The sequence below is a fragment of the Girardinichthys multiradiatus genome, chromosome 19 (assembly GCF_021462225.1).
Source record: "Girardinichthys multiradiatus isolate DD_20200921_A chromosome 19, DD_fGirMul_XY1, whole genome shotgun sequence".
NCBI classification, from domain to species: Eukaryota; Metazoa; Chordata; class Actinopteri; order Cyprinodontiformes; family Goodeidae; genus Girardinichthys; species Girardinichthys multiradiatus.
In genome coordinates, this window is record NC_061811.1 from 39399686 (window position 1) to 39419334 (window position 19649).

Consider the following 19649-nt stretch of genomic DNA (forward strand, 5'->3'; position numbering starts at 1 on the left):
CCTATTGGTTCAAAAGGTACAGCTTCGTACATGTTGATGTCAGACACGGTTTAAAACCATCTCACTAAGACACACGCCACAGGAGCGAGTCAGGAGTAGGAATTGGCAGCACCAGCTTCAGGCATCGCAGAGTTAGCGTCTTGGGCCAGCAGCTCAAACTAATAAGGCTCAAGCCCGCTGGGGTCCATAAAGCCTCTATTAACCTCCAATAATGAGGGGCGTGAAAAATCTTCCACCTCAAAAGATCTATCCGTGGTGAAACTACCAGCATCGCTCTGCTCCCTCTCCATGTTTCAATATACCAAATTAAGCTAGTTGCTTCTTTTCCCCATCCTCCTGACCCTGCTTAACCCCCTCAACTCATCCCCACACTTGGCACTCCACTTTCGTGACATTTTTAAAATATTGTCCAGGGGGCAGTTATTCTTTTACATGGGGTTTAGTTCCACTTTAATGCTGAAAGGTACATAAAGATTTTGGAGTAACATATGCTGCAATCCTAGCAATGTCTTTTTCAGTGAAGCCCCGGCTCATTTCAGCATGATAATGCCAAGCCACATGGGTATGCGGAAACATTACAGACGCACTCAATCTCTACCCCACCTTTTCTTTTTTTATGTTCATGTTGTAATATTTATGATTATTGATTATAAATCATTATCACAAAATCATAATCATAATTTTGAAAATAATTTCTTACGAATAAAGATCAGAGATACACTCTGGTGGTGTGATTATTGGGCTCACAGTACTTAATAATTACAATTAGTTAATTATCATTGATAATTGTTAATTATTAACCAAAACCACGCCAAATGCGTTATCAACTGTTTCACCAAATGATGTGGAACACTAACCGTATCATGACAGATAATCACTCTTACACAAAATAAACACAAATGCTGTCTCTTTATCCATGTGATTGTAGTTCGATTGTAAGACACTCTTACAATCAAAATATTCTGGTCCAACAACATTCACCTAATTAAGCATGCACTATTCCACAAAAAGGGGTACACTAATAATCAAAATAAGAATATGTGTTGGAGGGTAGATTAAGATCGAACCAGCAGTTTATGGACAAATGAAAATAACACAATTTGGATCAACTTGGAAAGATGAACAAAAACTGTGGGCTCAACGTGTTCCCAGACTGTAGTTGTGTATTAAGGGAATTGTGGAAAGAACATTTCATTGGAAGAACTGTCGATTTCAACCAATTTATAGAATAATCCGAAATTCTTGAGAAAGAATTCATCAATCCAACCTGAGAGACAAAAGTTTGTGAATGCTGGAGAAAGAGTAATACATCATCTGCATAAAGACTGATTTTATGTTTTATTCATGCATTTTATGTCTTTAATATCTTTGGTTTGCCTGACTGCTGCCGCTAGTGGTTACTTAAATATAGCAAATAATGAGGGGAAAAGTGGGCAAACCCTTCCTGGTGCCCCTCTGAAGATAGAAGCTGGAAGGTGTTTGGTTATTTGTCCTGATACATGCCGCAAACAAGAATTTCCTGTTAATTCGATCAAATGCTTTTTCTGCATCTAGAGATAATAAATTGGTCTCAATATTTTTATTGTAGGAATAGTCTATTAAATTAAGTAATCTGTGTGAATTTTTGGATGAATGCCTCCATTTTATAAAACCAGTTTGCTCAGGATGTATTGAGTTACCTTTTCTACTCTTTTTGCAAGGTTTTACAGATTATTTTGAGATCAACGTTAATAAAGGATATGGGACGGTAGCTGGTAGGAAGTACTGGGTCTTTTCCTGGTTTTAACAGGAGAGTGATGTTGGCAGAATTTATATTTGGTGGAAGTATGCCATTTTCTTCGGTTTCCTGCAACATTCTTTGGAATGTTGGAGGAAAAATATTCCAGAATCTTTGTAGAACTTTGTTGTCATCTTGCCAATGCACATTTTCGATATAAATAATATTTAAAAATGAATCACTTGGTTCCTACACTTCCACCTAATATTAGACCAACTTGTCGCCCTACCGTCTGTCCTGATTCTTTCTCTCACTTCTCCTCTCTTTTCTCTCCATCCTGACAGCTGAATTACAGGTCCTTCTCAAAATATTAGCATATTGTGATAAAGTTCATTATTTTCCATAATGTCATGATAAAAATTTAACATTCATATATTTTAGATTCATTGCACACTAACTGAAATATTTCAGGTCTTTTATTGTCTTAATACGGATGATTTTGACATACAGCTCATGAAAACCCAAAATTCCTATCTCACAAAATTAGCATATCATTAAAAGGGTCTCTAAACGAGCTATGAACCTAATCATCTGAATCAACGAGTTAACTCTAAAAACCTGCAAAAGATTCCTGAGGCCTTTAAAACTCCCAGCCTGGTTCATCACTCAAAACCCCAATCATGGGTAAGACTGCCGACCTGACTGCTGTCCAGAAGGCCACTATTGACACCCTCAAGCAAGAGGGTAAGACACAGAAAGAAATTTCTGAACGAATAGGCTGTTCCCAGAGTGCTGTATCAAGGCACCTCAGTGGGAAGTCTGTGGGAAGGAAAAAGTGTGGCAGAAAACGCTGCACAACGAGAAGAGGTGACCGGACCCTGAGGAAGATTGTGGAGAAGGGCCGATTCCAGACATTGGGGGACCTGCGGAAGCAGTGGACTGAGTCTGGAGTAGAAACATCCAGAGCCACCGTGCACAGGCGTGTGCAGGAAATGGGATACAGGTGCCGCGTTCCACAGGTCAAGCCTTTGAACCAGAAACAGCGGCAGAAGTGCCTGACCTGGGCTACAGACAAGCAGCACTGGACTGTTGCTCTGTGGTCCAAAGTACTTTTTTCGGATGAAAGCAAATTCTGCATGTCATTCGGAAATCAAGGTGCCAGAGTCTGGAGGAAGACTGGGGAGAAGGAAATGCCAAAATGCCAGAAGTCCAGTGTCAAGTGCCCACAGTCAGTGATGGTCTGGGGTGCCGTGTCAGCTGCTGGTGTTGGTCCACTGTGTTTTATCAAGGGCAGGGTCAATGCAGCTAGCTATCAGGAGATTTTGGAGCACTTCATGCTTCCATCTGCTGAAAAGCTTTATGGAGATGAAGATTTCATTTTTCAGCACGATCTGGCACCTGCTCACAGTGCCAAAACCACTGGTAAATGGTTTACTGACCATGGTATCACTGTGCTCAATTGGCTTGCCAAATCTCCTGACCTGAACCCCATAGAGAATCTGTGGGATATTGTGAAGAGAACGTTGAGAGACTCAAGACCCAACACTCTGGATGAGCTAAAGGCCGCTATCGATGAGCTAAAGGCCGCTATCGAAGATTCTGGGCCTCCATAAGACCTCAGCAGTGCCACAGGCTGATTGCCTCCATGCCACGCCGCATTGAAGCAGTCATTTCTGCCAAAGGATTCCCGACCAAGTATTGAGTGCATAACTGTACATGATTATTTGAAGGTTGATGTTTTTTGTATTAAAAACACTTTTCTTTTATTGGTCGGATGAAATATGCTAATTTTGTGAGATAGGAATTTGGGGTTTCATGAGCTGTAATCATCCGTATTAAGACAATAAAAGACCTAAAATATTTCAGTTAGTGTGCAATGAATCTAAAATATATGAATGTTAAATTTTCATCATGACATTATGGAAAATAATGAACTTTATCACAATATGCTAATATTTTGTATATGAAAAATACTGCAGTCAAACCACATATAAAAACATGAAATTTTTATTTTAAAAATATCCTTGTTGGATATCAGTTACTGATTGGACGCTATATCCCTGTGAAGACATTTAAACTCAAGTATATCCCTTCCAGGTTCTATAATTGATCGGTTGTATGATTAACCATCTAGTTAAACAAATGATTTCTGTCTAAACAACTAAATAACCACAAACAAGTTCCTTTATTTTTCTTGTTATGATATGTTATATTGATCAGTACACAGGTGAAGGACAACAGTAACCTGTCATTTTACTAGTAGTAGTTTAGCTAACCTGAATATTTACAGGCCTCCTCTTGACACACTGATATAAACTGAACAAAAAATAAACGCAACACTTTTGTTTTTGCTCCTTTTTCATGAGCTGAACTCAAAGATCTAAAACATTGTCTATATTCACAAAATAGCAATTTCTCTCAAATATTGTTCACAAATCTGTCTAAATCTGTGATAGTGAGCACTTCTCATTTTCATAGATAATACATCCCACTTCACAGGTTTGGCATGTCAAGATGCTGATTAGACAGCATGTTTATTGCACACGTGTGCCTTAGGCTGGCCACAATAAAAGACCACTCTGAAATATGCTGTTTTGCTTCATTGAGGTGGGTCTGAAAACCAGTCAGTATCTGAAGTGACACCCATTTGCCTCGCGCAGTGCAACACATCTCCTTCGCATAGAGTTGATAGGGGTGACCAGGGTTACTCCTCGGGGGACCCAGCTGGGCCAAGCCCGAATGAGAAACACGAATCCATCCCTCAGTGGGCCAGCACCTGCAAGATGAACCATGAGGCAACGGTGCAAAGGTTGCAGCAGTCCAAGGCGGTGACCTCGACCAAGGTTGTAATAGTTTAGCAATTTTCATTAGTTTTTATTTTTATTTAGTTTTGACTTCACATTTTCAATTCTATTTTAGTTTTAATTAGTTTTTAGCATTCGTTTGCTATTTTAGTTTAGTTTTTTTTTTTTTTCAAATGCTTAGTTTCAGTTTAGTTTTTATTAGTTTCAGTTATAGTTTTAGTCTTTTTTTCTGAAATCAAATCCGGGGACATTTCCAGCTCGGAGATTAAGAGAAATAAATGTTATAAAGATATAATTAAAACATTGGTACAGTTACAGTTTTATTTATTTTAAAATAAACTATAAAAATCAAGTGTAACAGCAGGGAAGTCTATCCACACTGTTGTTAGCAGTCGAAACACTGTTTCGACTTACGAGCCGAGTTGCCATGCAGAATACCCGGCCTTCTTGGTGTCCCTGTCGGGGGTGCTGGTCCCCTCTCAGGGACTCTGTCATTCTGCTGGGGGACTTCAACACCCACATGGGAAACGACACTGCCACATGGAGAGGTGAGATTGGAAGGCATGGCCTCCCTGATCTGAACCCAATTAGTGTTTTGTTATTGGACTTTGTGGCAGTCACACATAGCCCATAGCTTCGGTGACTGTCGCGGCGGCAATCCCCAAACCTGGTGGTGGACACAGGCAGTAATGGATACCACCAAGCTGAGGGAGTCCTACCGGCAGGGCCGTATTGTTGCATAGGCAACATAGGCAATTGCCGAGGGCAATGCTGGAAGAAATTGTTTAATATTAATTACGATTTTCTTTCTGTGATGAGAAAAGGTTACAGATGAACATGGTCGTACCTAAGGATGGGTACTGAATTCAGTCCTTTTATAGCTACAGACTGAATTCTGTTAATACTAACGAGCACCTTTTCACGTAAAATCTAAGGCTATCGTGTTTCGGTACCCATCATTGTTGCACAGAGGAAGTGGATTAGTGGGCAATTTTCCATGGCGGACATGAACACAGCATTGCACGTGATGACGTTAGAAGCCGCTGCTACACACAAACAAAGCAAGCATGGCTAATAGAAAGCACTTGCTCCAGCGGCAGAAATAATTCTAATCTGAGGAAGCATCTGGTTAAGCACAATATTTTCCTCAAGGCTGAAGAGTGCACAATTTTTAACAGCCTCAGATCCATGGCTACAACTCCTGCATTCGGCACCATTAGCATCCGTTAGCTAATCGTCTTCTGCAGCCAGCAACATGTGTGAGGCAGCCGCATCATCATCTTCATCTGTTCCAGGTAAATAGTCCTAGTGTTTAAGATGACGTTAGCATGGTACAGAAAATAGGTACAGACACCGATTCCCGGGTACCGAGGGGCGGCAGTTCTCCCTCCATTCCGCCCTGGGCGGCAAAAAGGCACAAAACATGTCTGCCTACCAGTTCTGGTTGGCTTGTAGAACTCCTGAGGCAGCTGATGGGTACAATGAGGCCAAGTGTGCCATGGCCTGGCACACTTGGTAGCAGAGGCAAAAACTCAGGCCAGGGAGGAGTTTGGTGAGGCCACTGACAAGGAGTACAGGCCGCACCTTGAAACGATTCTGGCAAACCACCAAAAAGGCAAGCAGTGCTTCGCCAACACAGCTTACAGTGGGGGCGGAAAGCTGCTGACCTTGACAAGGAACATTATCAGGCAGTGGAAGGAGTACTTCAAGGATCTCCTCAATCCAGCAGTCATGCCTTCCCTGGTGGAAACAGAGACTGGGGATTCAGAGTTGGACTCATTCATCACCCAGTCTGAAGTCACCAATGTGGTTGCGTGGCTCTGCGGTGGCAAGGGGACAGTGCCTCTGGACTGGCAGACCGAGGTGTGGTGGTCTCCCTTCATTAGAAGGGGGACTGGAGGGTGTGTTCTAACTACAGGGGGATCACACTCCTCAGCCTCCCTGGGAAGGCCTATGCCAGAGTGTTTATTGGGGTTTACCTCAGCGGATAAGGAGAATCTAACAGATAGCCGAACCTCTGCTTCAGGAAAAGCGGTGTGGTTTTCGTCCTGGCTGTAGAACACTGGACCAGCTCTACACCCTCCACAGGGTGCTTGAGGTTTCATGGGAGTTTGCACAACCAGTCTAGATGTGTTTTGGGGACCTGGAAAAGGCATTTGACCATGTCCCTCGTGGTGCCATGACAGACACTCAAGAAGTACGAAGTCAGGGGTCCTTTATTAGGGGCTATCCAGTCTCTGTGCAAGCAGAGCAGGAGTTTGGTTCGCATTGCCGGCATTAAGTCAGACCTGTTCCTGATGCATGTTGGACTCCAGCAGGACTGCCCTTTTGTAACTTTCTTGGACAGAATTTATACGTACAGTTAAGTGCCACAGGGGATCTGGTTTGGGGACCAGTAGATTTTGTCTCTCCTTTTTGCAGTTGACGTAGTACAGCTGGCCCCCTCAAGCCAAGACCTACCGCATGCACTGGGACGGTTGGCTGCAAAGTGTGAAGCAGCAGTGATAAGGATCAGGAGGAGTTCAAGTATCTTGGGGTCTTGTTCATGAGGAAGCAGAGAATGGAGCGGGAGATCGGTTGACAGATTGGTGCAACTGCCACAGTAATGTGACAGTCCGTTGTGGTAAAGAGAGCTGAGCCAAAAGGCGAAGCTCTCGATTTACCGGTCAGTCTACATTCCTACCCTCACCTATGGCCATGAACTTTGGGCCATGACTGAAAGGACAAGATCCCGAATGGAAGCGGGTACCGCAGAGTGGACAGCACTCCCTTAGAGGGTTGGCCATCCAGGAGGAGCTCAAAGTAGAGCCGCTGCTCCTCCACATCGAGAGGAGTTTGTTGAGGTGGCTCGGGCATCTGTTTTGGATGCCTCCTGAATGCCTCCCTCGGGAGATGTTCCAGGCATGTCCCACCGGGAGGAGGCCCATGGGACAGCCAAGGACACTCTGTCTCTCGGCTAGCCTGGGAATGTCTTGGGCTTCCCCCAGAGGAGCTGGCGGAGGTGTCTCAGGAGAGGGAAGTCTGGGAGTCTCTGCCTAGTCTGCTGACCGCACGACCCAGTCCCAGATAAGTGGAAGACAGGTACGAGTACCTGGAAAGCACCAACCACGTGTCCAATAACCATGGCAACAGTGCTCCCATGAGGGATATTTATAATGAATTACAGTAAACCAGCAACTTCTTAAATGACATCACCGACTCAAACCTGGCTAAAAATAAAACATTTGTCAGCTCGTACCCATTTTGTTCTACAATGTGTGTATCAATTCCAAACGGCGTCATCTAGCTGCTGCACTAAGCTTAATTATACCTGAATGCAGATCACTGTAATGTATACCAAATCAATGACGTAAATATGCCTCCTATATTTCAATTAAAACCGTCACCATACAACCTATGTGCATTACATTAAATCTTTCCATTCAGGACGTCACATGAAAGAAAATAATACCTAGAAAGCAGCCATCGCACACGAAGCCTCTACATTTACATCTACATGTGACAAAAACTGAGGAAATAATACAGTTTACAGTTGTGGTTTGAGGTTGTTTTCATAATTTTTTGAGGTGTGTTCGATTTTTCTATGAGGCTAAATGGGATTCAATTTCCACACACTTTCCGCACACTTTCACACAACGCTCATTTTTACATATGCTGGGTCGTGTATTCCACGGCCGGGACGAAAGCTACACTGCTCCTCCTGAAACCGAGGTTCGACTATCGGCCGGACTCTCCTCTCCATTACCCTGGCGTAGGCCTTACCAGGGAGGCTGAGGAGTATGACCCCCCTGTAGTTGGAACACACTCTCCGGTTACAAAGGGCAGCCCTGCCGGAGTCCAACATGCACCGGGAACAGGTCCGACTTAGTGCCGGCAATGCGAACCAAACTCCTGCTCCGCTTGTACAGAGATCGGCTGGCCCCTAGTAAAGGGCCCCCGATTCCATACTCCTGGAGCACCCCCCACAGGGCATCACAAGGGACACAGGCGAATGCTTTCTCCAGGTCCACAAAACACATGTGGACCGGTTGGGCAAACACCCATGAACCCTCGAGTATCCTGTAGAAGGTATAGAGCTGGTCCAGTGTTCCACGGCCGGGACGAAAACCACACTGCTCCTCCTGAAGCCGGGGTTCAACTATCGGCCGGACTCTCCTCTCCATTACCCTGGCGTAGGCCTTACCAGGGAGGCTGAGGAGTATGACCCCCCTGTAGTTGGAACACACTCTCTGGTTACCCTTCTTTAAAATATTATTTATTAAAATAATGTTTTATCTGCTGCTCTGTTGTTGCAATGTTAATTGTGGTTCAAAGGTATACCAATTATTGTCTAGGTTAGATCCAAGACTAACTTAACCTCATTTAAAAATTCCTCAAGATAATGCTTGGTTCTCAAACATAAATAACAATGAATGGTAATGTTGCATCACTCTTTTGGTCATGTTTCTTAACTATCTTTTTCTTGTGTTCATATTGTATATAGCTTATTGGTATTTCTTATTCTTTCATTTTGCTTGGTAGTTTTAGTTGGATTGTTCTATGATAGTAAAGAGTTTGTCGATTGAAATATGTTTGACTTTGAGATGATTTCATAAATGGTGGTTAATAAATTCTGGTATTTTAAAAATAGTGTGAATTTATTCCATGTGTGTGCAGAGTTTGCCTTTCAGTAATGCCAGAGCTTGACTCACCCTTTTCTCTATTGTCCTTATTCCACCGCCTTATTGGGCTTGTGGTATTGGGACACAGGACAACACTTAATGGATCGAATTGTTATTTAATTAAATTAAATAATATAATCATAATATTAATTTCAAGTTGAGCAAAGTTGTTCTTAAACTGTTGAACTATTTGCTCAAGGATGGGGCGAGGTTCAAACAAAAATTGGTGAACCTTGCCCCATCCTTGCTTGAACGACTGAGCCTTTCGAGGATGCTGTTTTTATACCCAATCATGACATACCCGTTTCATATTAAACTGTTCGCCTGTGGAATGTTACAAACAGGTGTTTTTTGAGCATTCTCAACTTTCCCAGGTTTTAGTTTCCCCTGTCCCAGCTTTTTTGGAACATGCTGCATGCATCAAATTTAAAATGAGTAAAGTTTGAAAAGTAATAAAATTTATCAGTTAGAACTTTAAAATCTTATTTTTGTAGTGTCTTCAATTGTATATAGGTTGAAAAGGATTGCAAATCATACTATTCTGTTTTTATTAACACTTTACACAGCAGTCCCACTTCATTGGAATATTTCCTTACCTAAAACTACCACTATCAAGAATATCAAATGCTGTTATTGTAAGGTTTTTTCAATTTTAATAATTATAATTATTTTTCAGGTTTAAACATTTTGAACACAGATCAGCTCAGTGAGAGGCACCATCTTTTTCCCCCACGACAGGCTCGTTTTCTACAAATTGTCAAAAAACAAGTATTTTGCAATACAGAAGACATTCTTTGGGTGTTGGTGAAAGTAAGTAAAGTGACGAATAAGCAAAATAAACTAGAACTGCAAGCAGTTATGAACGGGTTCCAAGCCCTCCCTAGCAAGTCCACCCCTGGCCCCGCCCCTCCTCTCCCAGCATGCTATGTCACATGCCCCTGCCAACCAAGGACATGGGCCCTGTCCCAATTCCCACACTACACCCTACACCCCTCTATGAAGTGTTTACTTTGTACAAGTGCATGTAAGGGTTGAAGTGCGCAAGTTACAAGCGTGCAAAATTGGAGAATTGGGACAGTAGAGGTTACATCATCGACTTGCACCTCTGCACCGTAACTGCAACATCAAAAAGGGCGGGAACCAGCGCTGTTTTCACAGTCTTGCTGCTAAAAAAACTTTTTAAAACTGCAACAAGCAATTGTTTTGAGAAGAAAGTGCAGGAAGCGACGGAGGTGTATACACCAGACTCTCGCTGCGTCAGTGTTTGTTTGAAAGGTAACTTCAGTGTTCTGGCCTAATGACTGCCCAGACTCACCCTGAACCCAGTGGTATCTTACAATGTTGAGCCTGGAAAACCAGTAAAAAAATATATTTACGCAGTTCTTATTATTCTAATTTGATGGCTGGTTATGTTGACGGTTGTGATTGGTTTTTGCTCAGAACGTCATCTGCAGCAGTGAATTGTGGGTAATATACTTCGGCGAAGTCCGCTTCGATGCGGGATTTGCCGAAGGGCGGATGTGGGGCACAAATGGGGCAGGGCCAGGGACCACTCTGGAGAATTGGGACACACTATGCACTCGAACCCATCAATGGGAACGCGCAATTCAGGGACACAAGGGTGGAAGTGCGAGTATTGGGACAGGGCCATGATCACCATTTAATATGACCACATTTTCTATAGGGTCAAGTTAGAACTTCCTGGCAGAAGCACTCAGAACTCACAGGCTTAGGCCTTACAATGCATTGTGGCTAATTTATAGCACTGGAGAAAAACTTGGAGAAACATGGAATTCATGGCGAATCCAGTGTCTCCATAAATTCTTAAAATGTTGCTGGAGGAAGCATTTCATGACAGAAGTACAATATAAAATTCCCATGTCCTTAGACTAAAGATGTTTTTAAAAGAAAAATTTTAATTTTGAAAAAAAAAAAAAAAAAGAACAAACACAACACAGAGTAGCTAAAGTGCAAAAAGGCTTAATGCTCCCACAGTCCCAGGGGATTCGCATGGATCCAGCGTGCACCCCCCGAGTCTTCCCGTCTCTTTTGTGGTTGTCCCACACACCATTTGCCTGAGATTCTTTGGTGTTTTGGTGGTCAGAGCGACCCCGTATGCAGTTCATTCTGGCGCCACTGTGACATCTGTATGAGCGCTTAGCCAGGACCGCGGGAGGGTTAAAGGGGGAGAAAAAAAATTATATATATATTACAAAAATAAACACGTAGGTACATAAATAATAAGTATGTATTATTATTTCCAGTTAAATGCACATTCTCCTTTAAGGAGGTCTTGATGTAGTTCACTGGGCAGGTAATCCATCAGGGGCCGCCAGAGGGCGTTAAAACTTTCAGTTATACCACTTAATTTCAATGAGTTACCATAGAAGGTTTATCACAAATCCAGTTTCGTAGAATACATTTGCGACTTAAAAATAGTTATTAATATTAATCAACTTTTTACCTCTCAATCCTTTATCTGGGGAAGGCAGCCCCAGAAGACACTGCCCCGGATCTTTACAAACTTTACTCTTTACAATTGCACTTATCTCTTTACATATTTCTGGAATTTGGATATAGAAGGACACTCCCAGAAAAAATAAATATATATTTCAATGCTTGTTCAACATTTAGGACACATTGGTGATCGGTTGGGATTTATTTTATGAAGAAAATATGGTGTGCTGTGCTGTCTATGCATCATCTTATATTGAATTTCTTTAAACATAATGCTCAGGAACAGAGTGGGATCATTTAAAGCAGTTCTCTCATACCTCTTCCCCATAATTCTTCCCTAAATCTTACTACCAATGTCTGTGGACATTCCCAACACTATAACAACATCCTTCCCAAACATTATAGAATCTCCAAATAAAACCTTTGTTTAAGGTGAACTTGATAAGGAATTTTTCTATAGGCCCTTGAAGTGTGCAAGAGTCCCTGATACTAGAAGTCACAAAGTGACAAATTTGAAGGTGGGCATAGAAATCTTTGGATGAGAGGCCAAATTTATTTTAGGTGGGGGCAAAGGTGTGTTTTTATTGCCAAATACATCTGCAATTATTTTGATACCTTTCTTGTGCCAGTGTCTAAATACTGCCGAATTCACACCCAGGAGGAAGTCTCTATTTCTGATAATTGGTGTAATATATGGAATTGAATTTTTCCTGACAATATAATTGTTCATTTCTCCCTGCAAGAAATGTTTTAAAATGGAAGGGATTGTGCACCTGAAAGGGGGAAGTTGCGCGTACGCAGAGGCATATTCGATAAGTTGTAGTCACTGACTTGTAGTGGGAAAATTTATACAAGTTAAAGTAAATACAGCTACGTAAAACATTTTTTGTTTTACGTAAAATGTTCTGCAGGTGAAAATTTTCACTTCAAATTGTTTTTGCATGTGTGTGACTTTTTGGTACAGGTAAATATTTAGTTGTACAAGTAAAATTTTTTGCTGTGCAACCTCTCACCACGTAATTCAAAAGCTTGGATTACCTTCATAACTTCTGCCTAACTAGATTTTTTGCTACGTCTATTTTCAAAACTTACGCTTAAATTTTAAGCTCAATCAAGATAAAACTCTGTACATACAGGGGTTGGACAATGAAACTGAAACACCTGTCATTTTAGTTGTCTGAAAGGGATGTTTGGGTGCTAACCCGGATTGTATCCAAAAAACATAAAACCGCGGCTGCCCAAATCACGGCAGAATTAAATGTGCACCTCAACTCTCCTGTTTCCACCAGAACTGTCCGTTGGGAGATCCACAGAGTCAATATACACGGCCAAGCTGCTATAACCACACCTTTGGTCACTCATGCCAATGCCAAACGTCGGTTTCAATATTGCAAGGAGCGCAAATCTTGGGCTGTGGACAATGTGAAACATGTATTGTTCTCTGATGAGTCAACCTTTACCGTTTTTCCCACATCCGGGAGAGTTACGGTGTGGAGAAGCCCCAAAGAAGCGTACCACCCAGACTATTGCATAACCAGAGTGAAGCATCGGGGTGCATCAGTGATGGTATGGGCTGCCATATCATGGCATTCCCTTGGCCCAATACTTGTGCTAGATGGGTGCGTGCCAAGGACTACCGAACCATTCTTGAGGACCATGTGCATCCAATGGTTCAAACATTGTATCCTGAATCCGGTGCCATGTATCAGGATGACAATGCACCAATACACACAGCAAGACTGGTGAAAGATTGGTTTGATGAACATGAAAGTGAAGTTGGACATCTCCCTGCACAGTCACCAGATCTAAATATTATTGAGCCACTTTAGGGTGTTTTGGAGGAGCGAGTCAGGAAACGTTTTCCTCCACCAGTATCACGTAGTGACCTGGCCACTATCCTGCAAGAAGAATGGCTTAAAATCCCTCTGACCAATGTGCAGGACTTGTATATGTCATTCCCAAGAAGAATTGATGCAGTATTGGCCGCAAAAGGAGGCCCTACACCATACTAATAAATTATTGTGGTCTAAAACCAGGTGTTTCAGTTTCATTGTCCAACCCCTGTACTATCTACCTTCATAGAAATGGATGTGGCCAATGGCATTGTGATGCAGAATTATCCAAGGAGCAACATGATATAAACCTTTGTAGTGTGGTACTTGCAGTATGGAAGTCATAAGCCAAAACACATTGTCATTCATAATAGCTCCCCCTATTTATAAGGGAGATGAATTTTAGTATCTGCAGTATCAGGGAGGAGAAAAAGTGCAAAAAGAGCGAAGAGTAAGAGGAGAGAAAAAACATAAAGAAGAGAGAAATGAAAGGCAAAAAGGAGGGAGAGAAGCTAAAATGCTAACATTAGCAAGTGGATTATTACTAGCATGTAGACTAACAATAACTTTCTAGTGTGTTGACAGCAGTGTATACGCTAGCATTACCAAAAGCATTAATGTTAGTCGTCGTCGTCTTCCGCTTTATCCGGGACCGGGTCGCGGGGGCAGCAGTCTCAGCAGAGACGCCCAGACGTCCCTCTCCCAAGACACTTCCTCCAGCTCCTCCAGAGCCCAAGGCGTTCCCAGGCCAGCCGAGAGACATAGTCCCTCCAGCGTGTCCTGGGCCGTCCCCTGGGCCTCTTCCCGGTGAGACGTGCCTGGAACACCTCCCGAGGAAGGCGTCCAGGAGGCATCCGGTATAGATGCCCGAACCACCTCAACTGGCTCCTCTCGATGTGGAGGAGTAGCGGCTCTACTCCGAGCCCCTCCCGGACGGCCGAGCTCCTCACCCTATCTCTAAGGGAGTGCCCGGCCACCCTACGGAGGAAGCTCATTTCCGCCGCTTGTTTCCGGGATCTCGTTCTTTCGGTCATGACCCAAAGATCATGGCCATAGGTGAGGGTAGGAACGTAGACCGACCGGTAAATCGAGAGCTTCAATTTTCGGGTCAGCTCTCTCTTCACCACAACGGACCGGCACAGCGCCCCCATTGCTGTGGCAGCCGCACCGATCCGTCTGTCGATCTCCCGCTCCATTCTTCCCTCCCTCGTGAACAAGACCCCGAGATACTTAAACTCCTCCACTTGAGGCAGGAACTCCCCTCCAACCTGAAGAGGACAAGCCACCCTTTTCCGGTCGAGAACCATGGCCTCGGACTTGGAGGAGCTGATCTTCATCCCAGCCGCTTCACACTAGGCTGCGAACCACCCCAGTGCATGCTGTAGGTCTTGGCTAGAGGGGGCCAGCAAGACCACGTCATCTGCAAAAAGAAGAGACGAAATGCTCTGGTCCCCAAACCAGACCCCCTCCGGCCCTTGGCTGCGCCTAGAAATCCTGTCCATAAAAGTTATGAACAGGACCGGTGACAAAGGGCAGCCCTGCCGGAGTCCAACTTGCACCGGGAACAGGTCCGACTTAGTGCCGGCAATGCGAACCAAACTCCTGCTCCGTTTGTACAGAGATCGGATGGCCCCTAGTAAAGGGCCCCCGATTCCATTCTCCTGGAGCACCCCCCACAGGGCATCACGAGGGACACAGGCGAATGCTTTCTCCAGGTCCACAAAACACATGTGGACCGGTTGGGCAAACACCCATGAACCCTCGAGTACCCTGTAGAGGGTATAGAGCTGGTCCAGTGTTACACGGCTGGGACAAAAACCACACTGCTCCTCCTGAAGCCGGGGTTCGACTATCGGCCAGACTCTCCTCTCCAATACCCTGGCGTAGGCCTTACCAGGGAGGCTGAGGAGTGTGATCCCCCTTTAGTTGGAACACATCATCCGGTCACCCTTCTGATGTAGGGGGACCACCACCCCAGTCTGCCAATCCAAAGGCACTGTCCACGTCCGCCACGCAATGTTGAAGAGGCGTGTCAACCATGACAGCCCCACAACATCCAAAGACTTGAGGTACTCAGGGAGGATCTCATCCAACCCTGAAGCCCTGCCACCGCGGAGCTTTTTAACCACCTCGGTGATGAAAGAGTCCAACCCCGAGTCCCCAGCCTCTGTTTCCACCAGGGAATGCGTGATGGCAGGATTGAGGAGATCCTCGAAGTATTCCTTCCACCGGCCAATAATATCCTCAGTCGAGGTCAGCAGCTCCCCACCCCCACTGTAAACAGTGTTGGCAGAGCACTGCTTCCCCCTCCTGAGGCGCCGGACGGTTTGCCAGAATCGCTTCAAGGCCAACCGGTAGTCCTTCTCCATGGCCTCACCAAACTCCCCCCAGGTCCGAGTTTTTGCCTCTGCCACCGCCCGGGCCGCGGCACGCTTGGCCCCACGGTACCAGTCAGCCGCCTCAGGAGTCCCACAAGCCAACCACAGCCGATAGGACTCCTTCTTCAGCTTGACAGCATCCCTTACTGCCGGTGTCCACCACCGGGTTTGGGGATTGCCGCCGCGACAGGCACCGCAGACCTTACGGCCGCAGCTACGGGCAGCAGCATCGACAATAGATGCGGAGAACATGGTCCACCCAGACTCTATGTCTCCAACATCCCTCGGAATCTGGTCAAAGCTCTCCCGGAGGTGAGAGTTGAATACATCCCTGGCCAAGGGGTCTGCCAGATGTTCCCAGCAGACCCTCTCTATGCGCTTGGGCCTGCCAAGTCTGTCCAGCTTTCTCCTCCCACAGCGGATCCAACTCACCCCCAGGTGGTGATCAGTGGACAGCTCGTCCACTCTCTTCACCCAAGTGTCCAAAACATGCAGCCGTAGGTCTGATGATACGACAACAAAGTCGATCATCGACCTCCTGCCTAGGGTATCCTGGTGCAAAGTGCACTGATGGACACCCTTATGTTTGAACATGGTGTTCATTATGGACAATCCGTGACTAGCACAGAAGTCCAATAACAAAACACAGCTCGGATTCAGATCGGGGAGGCCATTCCTCCTGATCACGCCTCTCCAAGTGTCACTGTCGTTTCCCACGTGGGCGTTGAAGTCCCCCAGCAGAATAATGGAGTTCCCAGGAGGGGCACTATCCAGCACCCCCGACAAGGACGCCAAGAAGGCTGGGTACTCCGCACTACCACTCGGCCCGTAGGCTGAAATGATAGTCACAGACCTCTCCCCAACCCGAAGGCGCAGGGATGCGACCCTCTCATCCACTGGGGTAAACCCCAACACGAGAAGGCTGAGCTGGGGGGCGACAAGCAAACCCACCCCAGCCCGCTGCCTCTCCCCGTGGGCCACTCCAGAGTAGAAGAGAGTCCAGCCCCTCTCGAGGAGATGGGTTCCAGAGCCCACGCTGTGCGTGGAGGCGAGCCCGACTATTTCTAGTCGATATCTCTCGACCTCCCGCACAAGCTCAGGCTCCTTCCCCCCCAGCGAGGTGACATTCCATGTCTCTAGAGCCAGCCTAAGCATCCGGGGATCAGGCCGCCGAGGTCTCCACCTCTGTCCGCCACCCAATCCTCTTTGCACCGGTCCCTCACGGTTCCCCCTGCAGGTGGTGGGCCCACTGGGGGATGGTCTCGCGTCTCTCGTTCGGGCTTGGCCCGGCCGGGTCCCGCGAGGAGCAACCCAGCCACCAGGTGCTCTCCGACGAGTCCCGACCCTAGGCCTGGCTCCAGGGTGGGACCCCGGCTCCGCCGTACCGGGCGACGTCACGTGCCTCGATTTTGTAGTCGTCATGAGGGGTTCTTGAACCGCTCTTTGTCTGACCTGTCCCCTGGAGCCTGTTTGCCATGGGAGACCCTACCAGGGGCATTTAAGCCCCAGACAACATAGCCTCTAGGATCATTCGAGCACTCAAACCCCTCCACCACGTTAAGGTGGCGGTTCAAGGAGGGGCTAACATTAATGTTAGTTAAAATGCTAATGTTAGCTTACTCAGTTTAGTATGACAGCAATAGCTCATAAGCAAAAAATTGATAAATAGCTAATGTTAGCATAAATGCTAACCTTAGCATGTTAGTTAACATTATCTCACTCTATTCAATGTCAATTTAGCCTTATAAGTAAAAATTTGCCTAATTGCTAATGTTAGCTTAAATGCTATCATTAGCATGTGGGCTAAAACTAGCATGTTGGCTAACATTAACACTCCATTCAATGGCCCTGTCCCAATACTCGCACTTCCACCATTGTGTCCCTCAATTGCGCAGTCCAGTTTTATGGGTTACAGTGCATATTGTGTCCCAGTTCTCCAGAGTGGTCTTTCACCCCGCCCTGCCCCCTTTTTGCCCCCGATCCACACTTAGGCTAAGCGCGCATCTTAGCGGACTTCACCGAAGTATATTACCCAAAATTCACTGCTGCAGGTGATGTTTTGAGCAAAAACCAATCACAACCATCAATGTAGTCAACCTTAAAATCAGAATAAGAACTGCGCTAGCTCGCTCCATCCATCCATTGTCAGGTCACGGGGGCAGAAGCCTAAGCAGAAAGACCCAGACTTCCCTCTCCCCAGCCACTTGGGCCAGCTCGTCCGGGGGAATCCCAAGGTGTTCCCAGGCCAGCCGAGAAACACAGTCCCTCCAGCGTGTCCTGGGCCGTCCCCTGGGCCTCTTCCCAGTGGGACGTGCCCCGAACACGTCACCAGGGAGGCGTCCAGCAGGCATCCTAACCAGATGCCCAAATCACCTCAACTTGCTCCTCTTGACGTGGAGAAGCAGCGGCTCTACTCTGAGTCCCTCCCGGATGACCGAGCTGTCACCCTGTCTCTATGGCCGAGCCCAGACACCCTGCAGAGGAAACTCATTTTGGCCGCTTGTATCCGTGATCTCGTTCTTTCGGTCATGATCCAAAGCTCATGACCATAGATGAGGGTAGGAAAGTAGATCGACCCGTAAATCGAGAGCTTTGCTTTTTGACTCAGCTCTTTTCACCACGACAGACCGGTACAGGGGGTGTTGATCATTGGGCGCCTCGCATCCACATTCAGCTCTTGTACGCAGCCGATGATCATAACACTCCTGCTCCAAGCAAACCTTGAACCAGTCATTATGACATCCTCTTGCTGCACAAATAATCCCGGACTTTCTCGAAGCCATAACAATTGAATTGGTTGTGAAGAAAACTTATTTTATTAGCCGCTACAGTGTAAGTCCACTAGCCAGGGACCAGAAGTGCCTGACCGGAAGTCTTGCACAAAAAACATCAATGGACTATCCGTATTTCCATTAAAAATAAGGTGAATAGGGTGAGAAACAGACAAAGATATAAAGGAATCAGTGAGGAATGAATCAGCCAATAAGCAACGACACCTGCAGTTTGTCTATCGCAGCATGACACTTCAGTCTCATTTGCCTTTTTAACAAAGTGGCATATACTCCCGACAACTCCCTATAACTCAAAAACCGTAAGGGCTATCAACGTCATTCTTGGAGCATTCTTATCAGAACTGGCAGGGGAACAAAAATGTCAATCCTTTTTGTTGAATATATTATATTAAAGGCACAACACTACGTAAAGTGAAAGGGAAAAATGGAGAACAAGCTGAACGTTTTCATACCTGAGTTGTTGAAATCGGTTGAAGTATGCAGGACTAGATGCACAAAAATGCATTAATGCATTCTCACTTAGCATAAAGAAAAACAATAAGTGAGAATGCATTAATGAAGCAACGGTCGATGGGCCGGACTTGACTGCTTGTGTCGAGGACTGTAGCCTCCAATATGGATCGCCCGCTATACCCCTGCTCCACCAAATATTGATAACAATTTTAATAGAATCTTCAGTCTTTGCAGTCAATTAAAATTATTACGCTTTATAAATTAGTTGACTTTTTACGTATTATGTATGAATCTTGAACAATTATGGTTTTATTTCCATTTTTAATGGATGAGAACTTAAGTTACTATTACGTCGTTATAATAACCAAAGAAAACAATTATGAAAGTAATTTTTTTTTTTACATAAATAGAGAATATAAAAGAAAAACTGTTTAAATACTATATAGATCAACACCGATTTTCCTTTTTTCTCCAAAATTGTTTTTTCTAAAACGTTTATATTATTACCCATTTCTTTGTCTTGTTGGGATCGGGGAGCGTGTAAAATTTTAGTCC

At 45.1% G+C, this 19649-nt stretch overlaps 1 protein-coding gene across 17 annotated transcripts in view; it reads right to left on the reverse strand.

The window, feature by feature from the left end:
• LOC124855289 overlaps positions 1 to 19649 on the reverse strand; it is a 64201-nt gene that overhangs the window by 6863 nt on the left and 37689 nt on the right. For 2 of the 17 annotated variants that reach the window (XM_047345041.1, XM_047345039.1), the window contains one exon: positions 11079 to 11327. The exons of 11 other annotated variants lie outside the window; for them this stretch is intronic. In XM_047345041.1, coding sequence (XP_047200997.1) covers positions 11283 to 11327 — 45 coding nt within the window. In that variant the 3' untranslated portion in view covers positions 11079 to 11282. Of the gene's footprint in view, positions 1 to 11078; positions 11339 to 19649 lie in introns of those variants that run through there. 4 more of the 17 variants (XM_047345035.1, XM_047345038.1, XR_007035053.1 and 1 more) reach the window with 3 other exon arrangements.